The 21025-nt window shown below is 40.3% G+C and overlaps 1 protein-coding gene across 1 annotated transcript in view; it reads left to right on the top strand.

The window, feature by feature from the left end:
* The window catches only part of scn4aa (sodium channel, voltage-gated, type IV, alpha, a), a 22793-nt gene extending 1768 nt beyond the window's left edge, over nucleotides 1-21025 (top strand). The window contains exons 2-27 of the mRNA XM_065949782.1: nucleotides 5067-5370; nucleotides 5527-5645; nucleotides 5762-5839; nucleotides 5930-6058; nucleotides 6349-6440; nucleotides 6551-6826; nucleotides 6931-6994; nucleotides 7155-7296; nucleotides 7424-7621; nucleotides 7761-7931; nucleotides 8107-8236; nucleotides 8742-8980; nucleotides 9091-9264; nucleotides 9356-9712; nucleotides 12496-12972; nucleotides 13259-13297; nucleotides 13433-13565; nucleotides 13676-13830; nucleotides 13947-14120; nucleotides 14216-14338; nucleotides 14770-15051; nucleotides 15150-15203; nucleotides 16318-16455; nucleotides 16566-16670; nucleotides 16913-17183; nucleotides 17298-21025. Coding sequence (XP_065805854.1) covers nucleotides 5116-5370; nucleotides 5527-5645; nucleotides 5762-5839; nucleotides 5930-6058; nucleotides 6349-6440; nucleotides 6551-6826; nucleotides 6931-6994; nucleotides 7155-7296; nucleotides 7424-7621; nucleotides 7761-7931; nucleotides 8107-8236; nucleotides 8742-8980; nucleotides 9091-9264; nucleotides 9356-9712; nucleotides 12496-12972; nucleotides 13259-13297; nucleotides 13433-13565; nucleotides 13676-13830; nucleotides 13947-14120; nucleotides 14216-14338; nucleotides 14770-15051; nucleotides 15150-15203; nucleotides 16318-16455; nucleotides 16566-16670; nucleotides 16913-17183; nucleotides 17298-18595 — 5673 coding nt within the window. The 5' untranslated portion in view covers nucleotides 5067-5115 and the 3' untranslated portion in view covers nucleotides 18596-21025. The remainder of the gene's footprint in view (nucleotides 1-5066; nucleotides 5371-5526; nucleotides 5646-5761; nucleotides 5840-5929; nucleotides 6059-6348; nucleotides 6441-6550; nucleotides 6827-6930; nucleotides 6995-7154; nucleotides 7297-7423; nucleotides 7622-7760; nucleotides 7932-8106; nucleotides 8237-8741; nucleotides 8981-9090; nucleotides 9265-9355; nucleotides 9713-12495; nucleotides 12973-13258; nucleotides 13298-13432; nucleotides 13566-13675; nucleotides 13831-13946; nucleotides 14121-14215; nucleotides 14339-14769; nucleotides 15052-15149; nucleotides 15204-16317; nucleotides 16456-16565; nucleotides 16671-16912; nucleotides 17184-17297) is intronic.

Below are 21025 nucleotides of genomic sequence, written 5' to 3'. Positions count from 1 at the left end.
GCTATGTGTTTGTAAAGTTGTTTTAGAGACGACATTAAAGGATAACAGAATTTCTTAGTACAGTTAAGGTTTGTATTCTCTTATTAACATCATCATTTAATCCAAAAGAAATACATTAGTAGTGGTTGAATATGTTGTTGGCCTCTGTAAAGCAGACATTGTTTGGCCTATCTGTTGGATCTGTTAGCTATCCAACCATCTGCCTACAGGAGGGAGATTACACTATGGTCTTCACAGCTCTCCAACAGAAGCATACCGCAAATGACAGCAGCTGTCCTCTTTACAGCACCATAATGTCTGCAACTAACTCTAACGTGCACTCATCTGATAAAGACGTCAAAATAAGAATTTGAGCCTCCAAGGGCTTGACCCTGAGTACTGAAGTAAAAAAAAAAGCTGATAATTTCAGTCAACATGCAGCCATGGATTGCAAAATGTACAATGACATGTTAGGAAGAGCAACAGGTGAAGAGGTCTGTTTTTAATATGGCTCCCTATAGGGTTTGAAATATAAGGTTAACTGGTGAGGTGACAAGGTGTTGAAGCAAGCTGGGAGAGAGTAAAGTACACTGTTGTGATTTGACCCCGTGAGAAAACAGAGGGGGGAAAAAAAAGAGCTGCGGCAAATGTCAAAGGACGTGTGGATAAAAGCCCTTGTTTGCCCTGCGGATCTGTTGTTTACAACTTCTCCACATTCCTGGAGGGGTAAGTGCTGCATAATGAGGGGACTGAGACATTTGCCATGTTGACACTCTGCTTGTCTTTGAACTCCAGGCATTTTCAGGGCAGCAGAGTCAAGCCAACAAGTCGTTAAAATTCATTTGAATATCTTTGTCCTTATACTGCGTCATTAATTACAACAGCAGTTTAAAAGTGTTTGGTGAAGATCCCAGCTTTGTTGGATGTTTCCTTCAAAGTGAAGTTTCTGCTCAACTCCCAGTTAACCAGAACGGTCTCAGTATTTTTCATACTGGTATTCTTTAATCATCCGAGGAAGTGCATCAATCCAAAAAGGAATTCTGATGTTTCACTGATCATATTACTGACTCAAGAAATAGGAACTCTAGTGTGCTAAACGTCTTCACTGTTATAAGAAATGGCACAACCCCTTGGGCTGTATGAACTCACGCTACCCTTGCGACAAAAGCCAAACGCGAGATTGGTTGGTATCCGGAGGTGAGTATTGGCATTCGCATTCCACAGCCGGCTAGTGTAACGAAGAAGTGTCTACATTACCCGGTCTATATCCTCAACCGGAATGTCACAGGTCACATGGGCCTTCACTGACATGCAAGGTGATATATATATTACTGTCGGGGAAGGCTTCTGAAATCTAACATTCCCCTCCTCGTCCCCAGTGAGCCAGCTGTCCACGGAGCGACTGAACGAGCACACTCATGTAATGAGCCGATTGTCTTCAGCCGGGCTCCTTAAGTTAAACTAAACTTAGTTGATTGATTCAGGGATTTCTGTCGATTTGAAGGATGTAGGTAGCATTTAACATATTCCACACGAAACGCCTTTAAATACAACATATTGTAATGTTGCAGATGAAACAAGTGCTGCCTAACCATTTGAACACTTACTGTAAAATAGTTTGTTGGGCCCATTTAACACATTTTACAGGGAGGTTGGGGTTGCTTGGAATCATTTCATTGACTCTGAGATTTATCTGGTAACCAAAACATCTGATCAACAAATGGTCAGAAAGGCCTATTGTTAAGTCACCTCGCATTACTCTGTGAGTATAGAAAAGACATTTGAACATCCAGCAAAATCTATGGCCAACTAGCATATACATCCGGTCACTAGGCATATACAAACGATTGTTATCAGGGATGGACTGGTGGATTTGGCTGTTTTCTTCTGGACCAGCCCCCCTTTGAAATGTATTTCTGCGGGACCTTTTCCCGCTTTTGTCCATGATTATCCATTTCATTTTGATTTGCTTTGGTACTCAGCAGTGTCTGTCTCGACTTTGAAGTATTTCCTGCTTGACCTCTCACAGTACATGGATAGGATCAATCAGTACCACTGCATATTATGCACATTTTGGGTCCTTTTTCTGTGAATAAAGACCACAAGGCCCCAAATCGTACACAGAAGTCTGGATTTTTTTTAGCATGGAAAGTTACCTGGTTTCCACTCATGGTAGATTTGTAATCCAATTTGTATTGAATAATTATGTATCAGCCAAGTTTGGTATATAGTCATAATGCCAACAGCTGGCTTCCCCGGAATTAAGGAGAAATTTGCATCCATTCCCAGAGACATAAAAAATAAATTCTGGTTACCAATATGTTTAATCTGGCACAATGTCTACATCTTCAACAACTGTAGGCCCTTTATAAATTGCTGTTCCGCAACCACGCTGTTATGAATTTCTGCCATCATTGCACCTTTGTTCTTACACACGTTACAAGCACAAGAGGCATAGTATGTGAGCACACAGCGGGAGCTTCACATACACACACACACTGAGGCATGCACACACACAGTGCTGTTCCGCCTCAGCTCTGAAGTAATGTATTGCTGCAGTCTTCCCCTCATTACCTCTGATTGCAGATCAGTGATGGAACGACTTAGCCGCACCATTTCCCATTTTGCATGACAACCATCGATATTTAAAGTGCCCTCTCAAATTTAGAAATTAAGCCAGGAATTGATTTTATGGAAATCGGTTTCAGTGTGATATACTGCAGAATCAATTTCAACTGATACTGAATATCACAAACCTGCCAGCACTCTTGGCTTTTCCTGTAATGAACCACACACTGATAAAATGTAGATATGGTGTCAAAAACATATTATTTACCTGACTGACGTAGCAGACAAGGCAGCAACCTCTTTAGGAGGACTCTTTTGAGATTGGCAAGCTTTCAATTGAGGGACTAAGCTTTTTTTAAAAGGGACACTTGATGACTTCAGCAGTAACGGCGTGATGTAATGCAATCAGGAAATGTTCCCCATAAGCGAAGGAGAAACACATCCAGTCTCAGGATGTGTATTTTAAGGTTGGCTCACGGTTGAGGGGTGGCGGGGCCCATGGCTCCCATGGCTCCCAGAATGGGGGTTTTGAAATGGGATGATGAGGGGGGAAACTGGCTTGGGAGGCAGTGCAAAGGAAGAAGTAGGAAGGCGTAGGGTAGAGGTTACTAAGTGACATGAATGGTAATGGGAACTCTGCTGATATTGTTAGGTTTTTATTGCAGGTTTATTGGAGAAAATGAATCCTGTCAGACGGGAGTTTGATTGATATGAAATGGGGCTTTGATGAGTGATAGGGCTCAGATGAAATCCTTGAAGTCTGCATTGTAATAAAGAGGAACTTAGAGCCTCAAGTGTCATGTAGCAGGGTGGCAGGGGGGATGTAAAGAGCGGGTGTGGAGTCTGAAGCTTAGTGTGTTTGGGGCCCCATGTAAAATAGAAGGTAGTAGAGAGGGGAGTCAGCCTGGTAAGATAAGTTGGCATGCTGTCCTGTTTATCGGAGGGATGTGAGGCGCAGAGCGAAAGCTCAGCCAGGAAGGAATGAGCAGAGTCATCGGGCCTCTGTAATACGACGCGCCGTCTTGATTGCCTGTAGCAGCTGGGCAGCCACCGTATCTCTGCTAGTGTGCACCTCCCCATGTGGATGTGAATGTATATTTTTCTTGTTAAAGTGAGGTGGTTTTGGGGGGTATCCACATACATTATTGTGGGTGATCGATGGCAACACTCTGTGTATTGATGCATCTCTTTTTGACATCTTGATGACTCGGCTTACCGTTCTTTGCATGTATGAACGCCTGTTACAGCTTGTTACTGGTTTGTTCTTCGGCATGGTGACGTGTGTATTCTTTGTTTTCTTTCTTGCACAGTAAACCTTAGCTTTATAGACAAAGTGGAAATGTCACAAGGCAATGCTTTGAAGAATTTTGGTAGTCTGTTTAATATGTGTTTCTGAGGGGTACTGCTTTCTTCTTAGGCAAAATCCTGTGTCTAGTCACAAATTGCATGCCAAATCTGATGTGCATTTAATTTGACGTAACCTAATGCCAAGTCTCATATGCACTGTAATATTTTTGCTCTCTTGCAAAGCGGTTTTCCCTTTCAACAAGAATTAGCTTTGAATCATTAATTTGTAAAGTACTGTTGTATAGTTATATAACAACTAATATTTTTACGATTCTTCTATGTCTCAACTTTTTAGAAGCATTAATACATTTTGCACTAAGGCCAGAAAAGCACTGCTTCATTATGTCAGTGATACCCCAGCCTAACCTTGGCTGCTCCAGATGAAAGCAGACAGGTTGCTAAATACATCAAAGGATGAAAGCAAATGCCACTTGGACCTGTGCTGGAGCGTCTGCTAAGCTAATAAGTAATCTGATGTTGCTACATAAGTAATGTCATGGTCTGTTTAGAACGGTGGGAAAGTCCAAGCTCCTGTCCTGGGTGTCTTTTTTTTTGTTGAACATCTTGACACTTTTGAGTGCTCATGGTTATGTGAGGGGAGCAGGGTCAGAGACGTTGATGGGCCAGAACAAGGGAGTGGGAGGGGTTTGGAAACAGTTCAAAGCAACCCTAACCAACATTTGAAACTAGTATGGCACAAGTATTGGCTTTTGTCACAAGAGGTTTTAAAACCTTTTGGTTTTTGGCCGATTTGAACACAGCTGTGTCTTTATCTTACCCCCGTCACAGGTTTCAGATATCTAGGAGTTTTAAATTGTTTCGTCAAAAACACCAACAATTGGGCGCTGGTGGCGCAGTGGGTGGTGCACCTCCCATGCCTGGGTTCAGGTCCAACCTGTGGCTCCTTTCCTGCATGTCGATCCCCACTCTCTCTCTCCTTGGTTTCCATCTCTATCCACTGTCCTGTCTCTCCAATAAAGGCACAAAGCCCAAAAATAAATACACCAACAATTGTGTTAGAATATCACCTTAGATTAATCTCTTGGTCCATTTAAGGGTTTTCAATCATTATAATGAATAAAACTGCTTCGGGTAATCATGTGTGTCTTGTGTTGGTGCAGCAAAACACCTCTTAATTTTTGTTTTTTTTCCCAAAAATTTTCTTTCAACAGCTCCTTGTAGGGAAACCCCGGTGCGGTGGTAACTCTTCGCAATGCGAAGATGGCGTCACTGCTCCCTCCCCCAGGCATCGCTGTGTTCCGCCGCTTCACCCAGGAGTCCCTGGCGGAGATCGAGCGGCTCAAGGAGGAAAGGAAAAAGGCCACAGAAGTAGAGGGCCATGAGGGGGAAGAGCCATTGGCCCCACATCCGGATCTGGAGGCGGGCAAGAGTTTGCCCTTGATCTATGGAGACCCTCCCCAAGAGATGCTCAACACACCTTTGGAAGACCTGGACTCCTTCTACAAAGCACAAAGCGTCAGTCTCAGCAAACCTAGGCTCACACACCAATAAAGAAAGTTATATTTGCCTTTGAGCAATAAATTATTTTTTACCTAAAAAAATGTAATGACTACTGCATGCATGTCTCTGTTTATGCCGTTCATTTATACAGTTAATCTGTGTTTTTTTCAGACATTCATTGTGATCAGCAAAGGAAACACAATCTTCAGGTTCAATGCTGAGCCCGCTTGCTACATTCTGAGCCCCTTTAGTTTGGTTAGAAGAGGAGCCATTAAAATTCTCATACATTCATATCCTTTGAACTACTGTGTCATGACATGTTGAATGAAGTGAATAGCTAAGATGTCTACTAATACCTTCAATGTCCAAGTTTGTTTCCTTAACCCTGATTTAAATTATTTAGCATGTTCATCATGATAACGATTCTATCGAATTGTGTATTCATGACGATGAGCAATCCACCAGCATGGAGTAAAACTGTTGAGTGAGTACTTCATTATTGTGGTGTTCATTTCAGTCATTCATGTCTTATTTTAAACATATACTAACTTGTGATGGATATTTTTGTTTCTAGGTATGTTTTCACTGGTATCTATACCTTTGAAGCAACAGTCAAAGTGTTGTCGAGAGGATTTTGTGTTGGATCTTTTACATTCCTTCGAGATCCATGGAATTGGCTGGATTTCATGGTGATCAGCATGGCGTAAGTATCTGACTGCACTACCATCTAACTGATGTTGTTGATAGAATTGGAAACATGGTTCTGATGTACATTTTTTACATTTTTTAATTATCTCATTGCTTACGTATGCAACAGTTCAGAATTGAAACACTATGAGCTACTATGAAGGCTAATATTCAGATCTGTAAAATTTTCTATGCATTTGAAAGACTTTTCCACTGATGCTGATTACAATAGAAAATATGAAGTGATAATATGTTGAGTCCTAAATAGTTATTGGCTTTGACACCTGTATAAATGTCTTTCAACAGATATGTCACTGAGTTTGTTGACCTTGGAAACGTGTCAGCCCTCAGGACATTTCGTGTACTTCGAGCCCTTAAAACAATTACTGTGATTCCTGGTAAGGTGAACGTTCCCAGTCGTATTTGAATATTTTTTATACTGGTCGGCAATTTCTGTCACCATACAACTTCCAACCACTAACTATCTCTACTTTCTGGACTTTGTCAGGTTTGAAAACCATCGTGGGCGCTTTGATCCAGTCAGTGAAGAAAATGGTGGATGTCATGATTTTAACTGTCTTTGCCCTCGCCGTGTTTGCTCTTGTTGGCCTTCAACTTTTTATGGGAAACCTTCGACAGAAATGTATACGATGGCCCATAGATGACTTCTTAAACATCACTGACACATTTAATGACACTGCGTCCTTCAACAACACAATGGGTTTCAATGATACAACGTATTCCAACAGTACCTTCAATTTCATAGAATACATTGAAAACTCAGGTATGATTTACATATCAATTAATAAAGTATTTCTTACAGTGTGTGTTTCTTACTGTGACTTGCTAAAATATATATCTCACTGTTTCTTGCTTTTGTTGGTTTAGATAATCACTATTACTTGGAAGGCAGCCCCGATGCTCTACTTTGTGGAAACAGCTCTGACGCTGGGTATGTACTGTACATACTTTCATGACCAATTCATCTGTCGGGACAAATGTGGTCTTTTAATGTCGACTCTAAGAAAAAAAATTATCTTCTATCATAATAGTTTTCCATTGAGTTTGATTTGATGCAGAAAAATTGTGGCATACTAACTTTTTGTTGATAGAAAGTGCCCAGAAGGATACACATGCATGAAGGCTGGGAGGAACCCCAACTTTGGCTACACCAGTTTTGACTCTTTTGGCTGGGCCTTCCTGGCCCTCTTCAGACTGATGACCCAAGACTACTGGGAGAACCTGTTCCAGCTGGTTGGCCCTTTTTTGTTTGTTCCAGACACATTTATGACCTTTAACTTGAAGTCTTCTCTTTAAAATTCAAGTTTTGAAAATAAAATTGTCCTTAGTTCTCGTAGCTTCTTTTTTGCTCCAAACACAGGTCCTGCGGTCAGCTGGCAAGACATACATGCTGTTCTTTGTTGTGATCATCTTTCTGGGCTCCTTCTACCTCATCAATCTCATCCTGGCTGTGGTAGCCATGGCTTATGATGAACAGAATGAGGCAACTCAGCGAGAGGCCATAGAGAAAGAAGAAGAGTTCCAGCGGCTACTGCTGCAACTCAAGAATCAGGAACAGGTAACTTCAGCAAGGAGTAAGCCAATGGTTAACAATATAACTGGATATTTTCTTTCAACATTGTTACTTCCCAAAACATTCTTAGTGTTTGAAGTAAGACTGAGGCAATGGTAAGAATCGTTGTACTTCATTCCAACAGGCTCAAGTTCTTGGGAGTCGAGCCACTCTAATCAGTAAAAAGTCACTTAGTCATCACACTGTATCTGAGTTGGCAGATGAAGAAACAAGCCTTGAACATGAAGAAGTTGTCAAGGACTGTAATGGAAGACTTGTTCCCCGTCTGCTTATAAGAGCACCAACCATGGACCAGGTTTGTTTGTCGCCCTCTGGTCAAAGTTTGATTATCATGTCTGAAAGATGACAATTAGCTGATTGAAATGCTGGTAGCACCAGTTCTTCGAATATAATATGAAAACATGTTGTTGTTAAACCCTTTGGGTGACATCATCAGTTTGCAACTAAAACATGTATTTCATATTTCACAGTCTGCTGCAGAGTATGAACTAAGAGAGAAGTCATTGGGCTCTGTGCATAGCATGCTTTATCTGGATCAACCAGGCCTGACACAGAGAACTGCAAGTGCTCTGACTGTGCTTACAGCAGCTGCTATGGAAGGTATGGCAATATTCATATACAACCACTTGATGCTGGATTAATGCCTTTACAAAGTGGATGACACAGAACTAGTGAAACTTTCCCTGCTAACTTTTATACAGCGGGCAGTACCCATCCAGAAGTGTAAAGTTCCTTCAGGGAATTAAAAAATACACAAGGCTTAGTTGCAGTTTGTCACAGGAAATGCTCTAATTCGAACTGTGATTGCTAAGATTATCAAGCGGTTGTTAACATTATACACAAATCTATCCAAGACCAATACAGTAGCATTGTCTTGAACTCATTATAATCAATCTAATCAAACATGTGTTAAAAAAAAAATCCTCTCAACATCACGTGTCAAGAACTCAAGGTGTTAAGCTTTAGATATTTCAGCTCAACTTTAACTTGGCACAGAAGAGACACTCATCATTGCTTTCTGTTAGCATATCAATTAAATGTAATGGATATGCTTTGATTAAACGGCAGTAGACTACCAACATATTTCGCCTGTCTTTTTGTCTAGAGTTGGAGGAGGCTCAGAGGCCGTGCCCACCTGCCTGGTACAAGTTTGCCGACATGTTCCTAAAGTGGGATTTCTGCCCACAGTGGGTGATGTTTAAAAAGTGGGTGCTGTTTGTGGTCATGGACCCTTTTGTTGATTTGGGCATCACCATCTGCATCGTGCTCAACACGCTCTTCATGGCCATGGAGCACTACCCCATGACCCCAGAGTTTGACAACATGCTCTCAGTTGGGAATTTGGTAAATATGTATAACATTACATTCTAATGTAAATGCAGAACTATTCCCTTCTGATCTCTTTTTACGAGTGCCCGTTAATAGAAATGCATCTACCCTTCCATCCTTCACAGGTTTTCACTGGGATCTTCACAGCAGAAATGTTCTTCAAGCTTATTGCCATGGACCCCTACTACTACTTTCAGGTTGGCTGGAACATTTTTGACAGCATTATTGTCACTCTCAGCCTGGTGGAGTTGGGGCTGGCAAATGTCCAGGGCCTTTCAGTCCTCAGGTCTTTCCGTCTGGTGAGAAACAATGATTGATGATTGACCATGAGATTACTTTCTAACTCAGTATTAACTGTCTTTGTTTCTTTCTCTTTTGTTTTGGAGATAGCTTAGAGTCTTCAAACTAGCAAAGTCCTGGCCAACACTCAACATGTTGATCAAGATCATTGGCAACTCAGTGGGAGCTTTAGGAAACCTGACGTTAGTGCTGGCCATCATCGTCTTTATCTTTGCCGTGGTGGGTATGCAACTCTTTGGCAAGAGCTATAAGGACTGCGTGTGCAAGATATCCACGGAGTGCGAGCTGCCACGCTGGCACATGAACGACTTCTTCCACTCGTTCCTCATCGTCTTCCGCATCCTGTGTGGGGAGTGGATTGAGACTATGTGGGACTGCATGGAGGTGGCTGGAGCTGGGATGTGTTTAGTTGTCTTCATGATGGTCATGGTCATTGGAAATCTTGTGGTAAGTGCAACAATTACTCGTCTTCAATCCGAGACATGCCAATGTTACTTCTTACCTTGGCATTCACACCAAAATACAAATTGTATAAGGGGCTCCTCTGTAGAGAGCCCTTAGCTTTAGGTACCGCATAGTGGAGATAAACAACCCAGAAGAGCCATTTTAATATGTAAATCCATGAGTTTTACGATTAATAGATACAAAACCATCTATGAGACAAGTTAGTTCTCAAGTTATATTTGGAAAGATATATTGGAGCCAATCATTCTGTATTCCATCGGGAAGTATCATGGTGTGACAGCAGAATGGTCCTGGGTTCCACCTTTCTCCAGCAATCCAAAGAAATGCAAGTTATGTAAAGTGGCTCGATGTTATTGAGCCGATTGATTGACTGATGACCTGTCCTTGGTGAATCTTGCCTCACTCTAGCTCTTCAGTGTTTGAAGACATCCAAATGTTGTACTGTGTTGAGAAGAACACAGCCCTTTGCATCGATACCATACTGTGCAAAGACGGTCTCTGAAAATAATAAAGGTTTTCTTCCAGTGCAACTACTGGTCTGAAAACTAAATCTGATACATGAGTACAGTAGAAGCGATGACTGTTGTTACACAGCTCAGTTTCACTTAAATACAATTGTTACATAATGATCAAGGTTAGTAGATAGGATGATTCATGTCTTTTTGCTGTTTTGTCACTTTAAAGTTGCTGCTGTATCCACAAATGTTGAGATGCTGCCACTCTACTACACATTCAATATCTAAACTCTGTATAACTGTCATAACTGTGAGGCTGTAAATCTGTCAAGTCGTTTTTGAAAATCTTTCTAAATCAAACTGTGAGCTGACTATAATGCCATGAGATTTGTGGCTGCATATCCCAGCAGGCTATTGTTAACCCCTCAGCTTATAGATGCCAAGGACAGAGACACGGCTGAGGAGAAAATTGTATCCACCAGGGGGCATTATAATAAATTTTAGTTATTATAAGTACAGTTGATCCAAGGTTTAATTGATTCAGTTGCACTTAACTTTCGGGTCTTTGGGGATAAAGAGGCAGCTGACTGTTACGCTCAGGGAAGAATTCTGAGTGTCTGCGGATTGGAAAACTGTCCCTGGCATTTTCCATTGGCCTCTTAGATGTACAGATTGACACAGATGATCGCTATTGGCATAATTTCAGCCACTTATTCAATGACTGAAGCCAAAACCATTTCCTGTTAAATTATTTATAGATATGGAACGGAAATGGCTCATTGACAAGCTAACAAAAATATTGTGATGACATTGCGTTGCCAAAATATCATGGGCGTCTTCAAGTCTTGCATTATTCCAAAACCCTCAACTCTTACCACACAATGCACACCATTTGCTCTGCAATGAATGCAAATAATATACTTACACACTTCACAGGATGATGTTTCTATTTAAATCAAATGACTTAAGCTACCAAACAGTGGTTTTGACCTTGAGTGTGTGCTAAGATCTGGCTCAAGCAAGTTAGTGCCACCAAGGGAACAAACACAGACAGCTGAGCGAGCAGAGCTCAAGTGGCAGGGGGACTGGGTGTTAAGGAAAAGTCATTCGATAGCACTGCAATTGATGGAGAGGTTATCATATTGGACCATCAGTGTCACAGTTTATAAAACAGAGTGGGCACAACCTCAATGTTTGGAGTGTTTGCAGGTCATTTGTGACTATTATTGCTTCACTTCTGCCCAATCATGATCAAAAATGGTCCTGAATTTCATCAACATTATTTTCATTCTTTATGAACTTATGCATCTTTTTTTTGCCTCCCTAAAATATCTATCTCCATCAGAAGAAACCACTCCAATTTCATTTACAATGTAATTTTAATCTTCAAAATGTCAAACTATTCCTTAAAATTTAAATAACAGGGGGTCCCTGCCAGAGGCTTTATAGGGTCTATCTTTGGCATGGCAAAGTGTTGGTACCCCTGTTGTGTAGGCTTTGTGCAAACAAAGCTAAACTAAGCTAAACTGCTGATGGCTAAATCTTCAAATTTAACCTACAGGCAGTGTTTTTGGACTGTCAGTCCCAACAATCTGCAAGAAGGTGAACGGCTGTTGGCTTCAAAATGTCCAATTATTCCTTTAAGATGAAGATCAAACATCTCACATCAACAAACAGCTGCTTTAACAACTGGGAAATGATAGGAGTGATAATTTTGAGATTCTAGGAGCATTATTTTGAGCATCGCAGACACTTAAGTCATCATATCAGTTTCTAATCCTTCTCTGTGGAGCTTGGGGTTTGTGCATCTCATCTTTTCCACTAAGCCCTCTTAACTGATTCACAGCTCCTGCACAGGATCATCCTGGCCCTGGCTTGTGTAACTATGATCTCCCGCTAAATCAGGAGAATAAGAATGAAGAAATCGACTCACAGGTTTCAGAAACTAAAGATAACTGTGTCTGCAACAGGAGGCAGACAACATTATATTTACTGATGTGCCATCATACGACCAATTTTATGTGAGGTGTATTTGAGACAGCCTAGACTTTTGTGTTTAGTCTGGTAATGGCATTATTTTGACTCAGCAATCAGTGGCTATGTATATTTAGTATAGTATCAACATATAGTTATTTCATCTGCAGACCCAGTAAAGACTCATATGGAACTCTAAAGTAAACTAAAATCGTTTGAATCACTTGCAACAACATTTTTGTCTTTCCTCATTGAGGTACGAAATGGAGACTGTTGAAGTTGTGTTTCAAAGATTTAGTGCATATCTTTATTACCTTCATGACATTCTCTTTTCAGGTGTTGAACCTCTTCCTGGCCTTGTTGCTCAGCTCGTTCAGTGGAGACAACCTCTCAACAGGGGACGATGATGGAGAGATGAACAATCTCCAGATTGCTATAGGCCGGATCACACGTGGCATCAACTGGTTCAAAGCGTTTATCATTCGAACAATTCTGCAGACTCTTGGCAGAGAGCCCAAGGTCACTGATGAACCTGGTGAAGGCCTGGCAAATGATGAGGAGCCTAAAACAGAGCAAATTGAAATGAACCACTTGGACACTGGTCAGAATTTCAAAATGGCAGATGGGATTTGTAATAGTTTGGTTGAAGGCCGGCCTTCTGGATTTATTGTGGACGGAGAGCTGAATCTTAATGTTCCAATTGCCCTGGGAGAGTCAGACTTTGAAAACCTTGGGGACGACGATGAGGATGAGGATGAAGATGATGCTAATGACTCAGTGAAGTCATCTGACAAATTTAGCCAACACAATAGAGTAAGTACTGAACATCAATCATGCAAATTCAAAAGTGAATGGAATGGAAAATATTCCTCAACTTAAATGTATGTAAAGCTTTGTTGCATTCATTTTGACAGGATGCCTTTTGCATATTCATTATAATTGGCTCATGTATTTAACAGCCGTGCACAATTTTAAACAAGGCATACACTTCATAAACCATATTATGTGGAAAAAACCTGTGAGTCTGTGCTAAGAGAAATTATTTTGTAAATATGGACAGAAGATTATGAACTTCATTCTATTTTCTGTGTTTTTCAAGAACTTAGAAGATAAAAATAGTATGCTGGGAGATGTCAAAGTAAGTAATTCTGTAGAATGGCACTTAACATTATGCTGAGGTCATTACTTGGTTTTTGCTCAAAATAAATGTGGGTAAATGTTTTATTTTGTATGGTGGCTTTGTGACTGAGCTTCAATTGTAATTCTTGACTAGCTCAAGGGTGCTTTAAATGATGGGGATTCTTCAGTGTGTAGCACAGTGGACTATCAGCCACCTGAGCCTGAACCAGAAGAAGTGGAAGAAGAAGAGCCAGACCCCGTGGAGCCAGAGGCCTGCTTCACTGACGGTATTAAAAACAATTAACACATTTCTTTTCAGTATCAGTGCCTATTCTGTTGAAACCTAATCAGACATTTTTTGAGTAACTCTGAATCTTTGATTTTTCCCTTTCCACAGACTGTGTGAGGCGCTGGCCATGTCTGACTGTAGACATCACCCAAGGTCGAGGCAAGAAGTGGTGGAACCTTCGTAGGACTTGCTTCACTATTGTGGAGCATGACTGGTTTGAAACCTTCATTATCTTTATGATCCTTCTCAGCAGTGGAGCTCTGGTAAGTGCTGTCATCAGTGCAACAAATTTAGACATGTTGACTGTTTATGATAGTGTTAAGGTACTGTATTACTGTTGGGGAAACTGATCTAGCCATCTCAAATCTTGTTTTGGCAGGCCTTTGAAGACATACACATTGAAAGACGTCGAACCATCAAAATTATTCTGGAGTTTGCTGACAAAGTCTTCACCTACGTCTTCATCATTGAGATGCTCCTTAAATGGGTGGCATACGGCTTCAAGACCTATTTCACCAATGCTTGGTGTTGGTTGGATTTCTTCATTGTAGATGTAAGTTTGGATTTCTTAATACAGACTGTTCATGATTTATGTCAATCAAAGTCTGTTGTAACACTTGAATAGGAAATGTTTTGATTCTACCACAGATTTCCCTGGTTAGTTTATTTGCCAACTGGATGGGCTACTCTGACCTAGGACCAATCAAATCCCTCAGAACTCTCAGGGCACTAAGACCTCTTCGAGCACTGTCAAGATTTGAGGGGATGAGGGTATGTTATTGGCTGAAAAAACATGGTAAAGCAATTTGCTTGGCTAACAAAGATTTATAAAAATAATAAAAACTGTACATAGACTGACTGCTTGCAACTTTAGCATCTCAATAAATATCACAGCTCCATGAAATACAGATGTACCTGGATAAAAAGCTTTTACTAGCATTAGCTGATAAAATTGCTTTTGCTGACCTTGCATCCCAATTTGGTCGCTGCTTGCTACACTTCTTTTATACTGTTGGTAATGGTAATCACAATAACGTGACTGGCTTTCCCCTGTGTGTTGAATGCATGCATACACCATTGCTGCTGAGACAGAGCCAAGTCAGGTAAGATTACTGATAAAACTTGATGGCAAAGCATGTTTGGTGCTAACTCCTAAAACGTTCACTTCCCTTAATTCTGACAAAGTTGTCTCTTTTGGGCAGGTGGTGGTGAACGCTCTTGTAGGAGCAATTCCCTCCATCTTCAACGTATTGCTGGTTTGTCTTATATTCTGGCTCATCTTCAGCATCATGGGAGTTAACCTGTTTGCCGGGAAGTTCTACCGCTGCATCAACACCACCACGGAGGAGCTTTTCCCCATGGATGTGGTAAACAACATGAGCGACTGTCTTGCTCTCAAAGAAACCACACAGGAGGCGCGCTGGGTCAATGTCAAAGTAAATTATGACAATGTGGGAAAAGGCTACCTGTCCCTACTTCAAGTGGTGAGGAGTGCTGCTTACATTATGAAAGTGTTGGTAAATCTTGGAGATATAAAACTGTTCAATGACAAAGTCATTAAATCAATGCTCTGTTACTTTAGGCAACCTTCAAAGGTTGGATGGACATCATGTATGCTGCTGTTGACTCAAGAGAGGTAATGTATAGTAATGCTAAAAGCAGAAAAAATAGCCTGGGTACACAAGAACCTTCAACATCAGTCTGAATCTATTCTGTGAATACATTGCTTTTTGGTGAATTTAAAATCCCATCATATCTTAACCGTTATTAAGAAAACGTATTACAATGGAGTAATTACATCAATACAATTACAGAATAACTCTTGAATAACTTAACTATTTTGTCAACAACAGTGTTCAAACAGTAAGGGTATACAAAGTCCATATTCTTCTTCCCTTCCACCACTAGCACTGCTCTGCACTTTTAGTTAAATGAATAAATATGTGAAAGATGGTTAGGGTAAAGTGAACCCAACCTTTCTGGTTAGTATCATATTCCAGTGTAACCTTTTATCCAGTGCTGTACCCACATAAATCTTTGCTACTTGAAGTAATACTCTCAATTTAAATTTAAATAAATGTCTGTTAAGTAACTTTAACTGAATTATATTGAACAATGGTGAGGAAACTACTTGCAGTATTGGGAATAAGGCATCTATGGCAGCATGCCTGGGAAAAATGACAACAGGAGAACAATTTGTGATAAATTCCCCAAATCCACAATAAGGTTCTATCTAAATATTGGTGGCTTATTTAGAAAAGCATCTCAGTAGCAATAATTAGTTTCAGCCAAGAACTGAAATATTGTCATTTAAGATTGTCTGAACTTTACTGATATTGGGTTTGAGTTTGGATTACACTTGGGTATTTGTTGTGAAAATTACACAATTATAAAGAATATAGTTGATGTGATATGAAGAGAAAGTCACAATGCAGCTTTTCGCCTGTTTACAAACAGCTTTAACTACGTCTTCCAGCCAAGTATCGATGGTCGCGACTGTTGAGGGTCAACCAAAGTTGCCAATCTGCCAGCAGGATTTTTGCTCTGGCTGTTGTTTGTTTTATTTGCAAGTGTTGCAAGTGTGCAATATTGGCAGGGGAGGGTTTAGCATTTTAATAATATAGCACCAGCAAACAATGTCAGCAGGCTTTACTTTGCAAATACCACTTAACCATATAGACGCCTCTACAGACAGTTGTCAAACTTTCACTATAACATTGTAATGCTCTATATGTTTTGGGTTTTTTTAGGTAAAGGAGCAACCTTCTTATGAGATCAACCTCTACATGTACATTTACTTTGTGATTTTTATCATCTTTGGCTCTTTCTTCACACTCAACCTCTTCATTGGTGTCATTATTGACAATTTCAACCAACAAAAGAAAAAGATAAGTACTACACTAATAACACGTCAAACCATTGATACATTCTGGACCACACAAAGGTTGTCACCAAATTGAAATATCTAAAATAATTGTTGTATTGTGTGTTTCTTTACTTTGGAGATAAAGACCTCTTTATGACTGAGGAACAAAAGAAGTACTATGATGCCATGAAGAAACTTGGTTCCAAGAAGCCGCAAAAGCCGATTCCCCGTCCAACTGTATGTCATGCATATATAACTGCATGCATATTTAAATTACCATAATTACCAAAAACTCAAAATTAGTGTATTTTGAAACTACATCAATGATGTTGAAAATGATGAACTTGCTAAGGCAAAGTAATGACATCGGGTGGGCATGCTTGGTATGACACTGTCATTAGTGACCTCTGGGCTGACCTTTTCTGCACACTGCTTGTGTGAACTGACCTAATGACCCCAGATCTCTCTTTGACCTACAGAACCTAATCCAGGGAATGGTGTTTGACTTCATCAGTCAGCAGTTCTTTGACATCTTCATCATGGTGCTAATCTGCCTCAACATGGTGACCATGATGGTGGAGACGGATAACCAAAGTGCAGAGAAGGAAGATTTCCTTTTCAAAGTAAACGTGTCTTTCATCGTTGTGTTCACTGGAGAGTGTGTGCTAAAGCTCTTTGCTCTACGACAATACTTTTTCACCAATGGATGGAACGTTTTCGATTTTGTTGTGGTCATATTGTCCATAGCTGGTACGTATTTTATACCTAGAAGCACAGATGTGAATTATACTTATTACAATGCTTTATTGTGTTACCATGTTTTTTTAAGGGTCTCTGATTGTAGTTTCTCTCTGTTTATGTCAGGTACAATGCTCTCAGACATAATCGAGAAGTACTTTGTTTCACCGACTCTGTTCAGAGTGATCAGACTGGCGAGGATAGGAAGGATTCTCCGTCTTATTAAAGGAGCTAAGGGTATTCGGACACTTCTCTTCGCTCTGATGATGTCACTTCCTGCCTTGTTCAATATTGGTCTACTTCTCTTCCTCATTATGTTCATTTTCTCCATCTTTGGCATGTCAAACTTTGCTTATGTCAAAAAGGAGGCTGGAATCGATGATATATTTAATTTTGAGACATTTGGTGGAAGCATTATCTGCTTGTTTGAGATCACAACATCCGCCGGATGGGATGCACTCTTGCTTCCAATGCTGAACAAGGAGTTTCCAGACTGTGATCCGGACTTTGAGAACCCTGGCACGGACGTTAGGGGTAACTGTGGCAACCCAGGCATGAGCATGATATTCTTCTGCGGTTACATCATTGTCTCATTCTTAGTGGTGGTCAACATGTACATCGCCATCATCTTGGAGAACTTCAATGTAGCACAAGAAGAGAGTGGAGATGCTCTCTGTGAGGATGACTTTGAAATGTTTAATGAGACTTGGGAGAAGTTTGACATAGATGGAACTATGTTTATTGAGTATAGCCAGCTCTCAGACTTTTGTGATACCTTGCAGGAGCCGCTAAGAGTAGCCAAACCAAACCTGTTCCGCCTGATTGAAATGGATCTGCCCCTGGTGATTGGGGACAGGATCCACTGCCTTGATGTCTTGTTGGCCGTCACACAGATGGTCTTGGGAGACACGGTGGAGATGGCAGCAATGCGGGAGAGCATTGAGGCTAAGTTCATCTTGAACAACCCCACCTCAGACTCCTTTGCACCAATTACTACAACGGTGCGCCACAAAGAAGAGCAGAATGCTGCTGTGGTGATCCAGAGGGTTTACCGCAACCACCTGCTAAAACGCTGCTTACGTCATGCTGCTTTTATGAACCGCTGTAAAAGGAAGGGTAGAAGTAATGAAGGCGAAGATCCTCCGGAAAAAGTGGGGATGCTAGCACGAAGGATGGGAGTTCTCTATGGCAGCAATGTGGACCTTGCAGAGGAGATGGAGCAGGTTGCTTTAGAAACTCTAGCAAACCAACAGCCTACTGATCAGGAGACGGTACAGTACACAGACGACGGGAGTGCTTCAGATCCCCTTGAGCCAAATATCATTGTTGTACCTGTCGAAATTACTAATGAGGTTCTATTGCATTCAGCTCCAAACCAACACTTCTTTGCTCTTCATGCAAACCTGAGAGAGTCAATTGTATAATAAACAGCAAAAGACATAAGTCAAGTATCTGGCAAGAAAGTAGCAATGGCCGTCAATGCCAAGTACCACTGCACCGATGTAGCTGAACTTTCCACATTGACTTAAGAGGTTACCCAGTGCTAATGGATGTTTCAAAGGTGTTTTTGTTAGCTAATCTCAACAACCATTTCCTGTTTTTCATTACATATTTCAGGGTCTGTTTTGGGTTGACTGTCCAACTGGAGTACATGGTTTTCTCTGACAATAACCATAGCAACATCAGCTAATATAATCACTAAAAATGCTAAAAGGGTAAGGTCTGAATACAACCTAGAAAAACGTAGTAGGCAGCGTTTAGTAAAGGAGATACGCTGTACAAACAGGAAGACAATTCAGTATTAAAAATATTTTTTTGGGGGGTACTTTCACACAGAAAAAGCTCTGAAAAACTATAAAGCGTTGATAATTCATTGTGTTACTTGGTGTCTAAAACTGCTTCAATTTCTCTGAGAAAAAAAGGAAATGTCCAGTGTATTTAGCAATGCTATGGTGGAACCCTACATTTAGGCCAGTGCTTACTTTTCTCTTGGATATGGCTATTACCAGAAAACCCCAAACCATGTGCCCCAGTTATCACTGAAGAATTAAGTGTACATGTGTTACATGTGTACTACATGAATGCAAACATATTATCCAGCTCAAAATGTAACGCACACAACACTATATCACCATGTGAGTGGGGTTACTGTAAATTATGCCATTGTGTGGTTCATGGTAGAAGTACAAAGGTGGAGTGATGGCGGAGCTTTCTCACAGCGCTGTGGTTGAATCTCAATGTAAAAAGGGCTTTTATTTCTCTTCATGTTGAATCACATCAAGGTGAGGTTTTAACATACACATATTTTGATTATATAAATTAAGAAGATGAAGTTAGTTTTGAATATTTATCAAATAAAAAGGCGTATCTCGAAATTTGAACACTAACCCAATTTCACTAATAACAGCATATTCTGTTATTCCTTAGTAGCTAACGATAACATGGGCTAGCTAATGCACATTACATCTGTCCCTCAGTAAGGCCCAGTTTATATTGCACTATTTATATCCAGGCCAGGTTAGAGCAGTTCACTGTGTAAGACTTTAAGACCTTCCTGTTTCCTTTAGATGACTTCATCATCAACATACTGCATGTCTTATTCTTTTTTTGTCTATTATTTTCCCACGTTTTGGTTCCCCTCAGACTGATCAAAAAACTCAAATACTACCTGTGGCTGTAACTTCAAATTAAGATGGCTGCATAACAGAACTGCCACGCTCCCTGTTCAGATCTACAGTGTATTTGTGTGCTCCATAAACAATAATTCTAGGAGGGAAATAAGAACTTTTGTACATTTTGCTGCATATTTTTTACATCGTTCCCCCTCATGTTCAATCTGAGTTTGTTCTTTAACTTTGAGTTAAATTAATCTCAGATTCAAAAACAGAGAGTTGAAGGTTGTTTAAGTTAAATTGAGAAAACGCTTGAAGGAATACACTCACAAGTGACACTTTTTTGGGTCACAATCTCACAACAAAAACAGCTGTGAGATAGGAGACACATATCTATGAAGCATAATATTTAAGTACATACTGTAGGAGATTCATCATGCTGTAAATGTGTTAGTGTGCATTTTTCACTGTGACAGTTTGGTGTTAACAGACGTGAATTAATCCTCTGTTAGAGACGGACACGGTTACAAAAACATCTTTTAAAACCGCTCAATAATCCTAATGTTCGTATCAATAATAAAATAAATGACCCGTGTGTTACATGAGGGGAGGATACAAAATCATCCCCGAACTCTGAAGCCAATCAATGTTTTGGTTTTTGTCGAACAGTTTTTGAAAAGTCACATAAGAAAGCCTCGTAAAACAAAGTCGCTTCACTTGCTGCTGTGTAAGTCTTAACTGAATTTAAAATGTCTTACTCTGACTATAAAACAACAACAACATAAGCACTTTTACAGTTTTCTAGTTAGTTTTTCTTTTTTACATTAGACCATAGAGGGTTTGTGTCTTCTCTTGTTTATGTATTCAGCATTGTTTTAACATCAGCCCTAGGCAACAAAATCAAATCAATGTTTCCCAACGATGGGGTCTTTTTGTCTTATTATACTGCTGCCACAGCTATTCCTGTCAAGTAATGTGACCTGCAGCAATCATATACGAGTTTGACACACAACTGCACCACTTAGCTAACGTGTCCTCTGATGCTACGGTGAGATTTAAAAAAAACAGAGTCCTCCATTTGTTTACATTTCTAATAGAGGGCGAGCTTGACTGGTACATGCAATGTCAGTGTTGCCTGTATATATATTTCTTTTATTTTCTTCTGTATTGTACATTTATATGATTTTGCTATTGTAAAAATTGTAAAGTATACTGCAAGAATAAAATACGTCTTGTAAGGAG

Source organism: Labrus bergylta, chromosome 21, assembly GCF_963930695.1.
Source record: "Labrus bergylta chromosome 21, fLabBer1.1, whole genome shotgun sequence".
NCBI lineage: Eukaryota > Metazoa > Chordata > Actinopteri > Labriformes > Labridae > Labrus > Labrus bergylta.
Note: the sequence above shows the minus strand (reverse complement) of the source record. Positions and strands in the feature narration are given on the sequence as shown.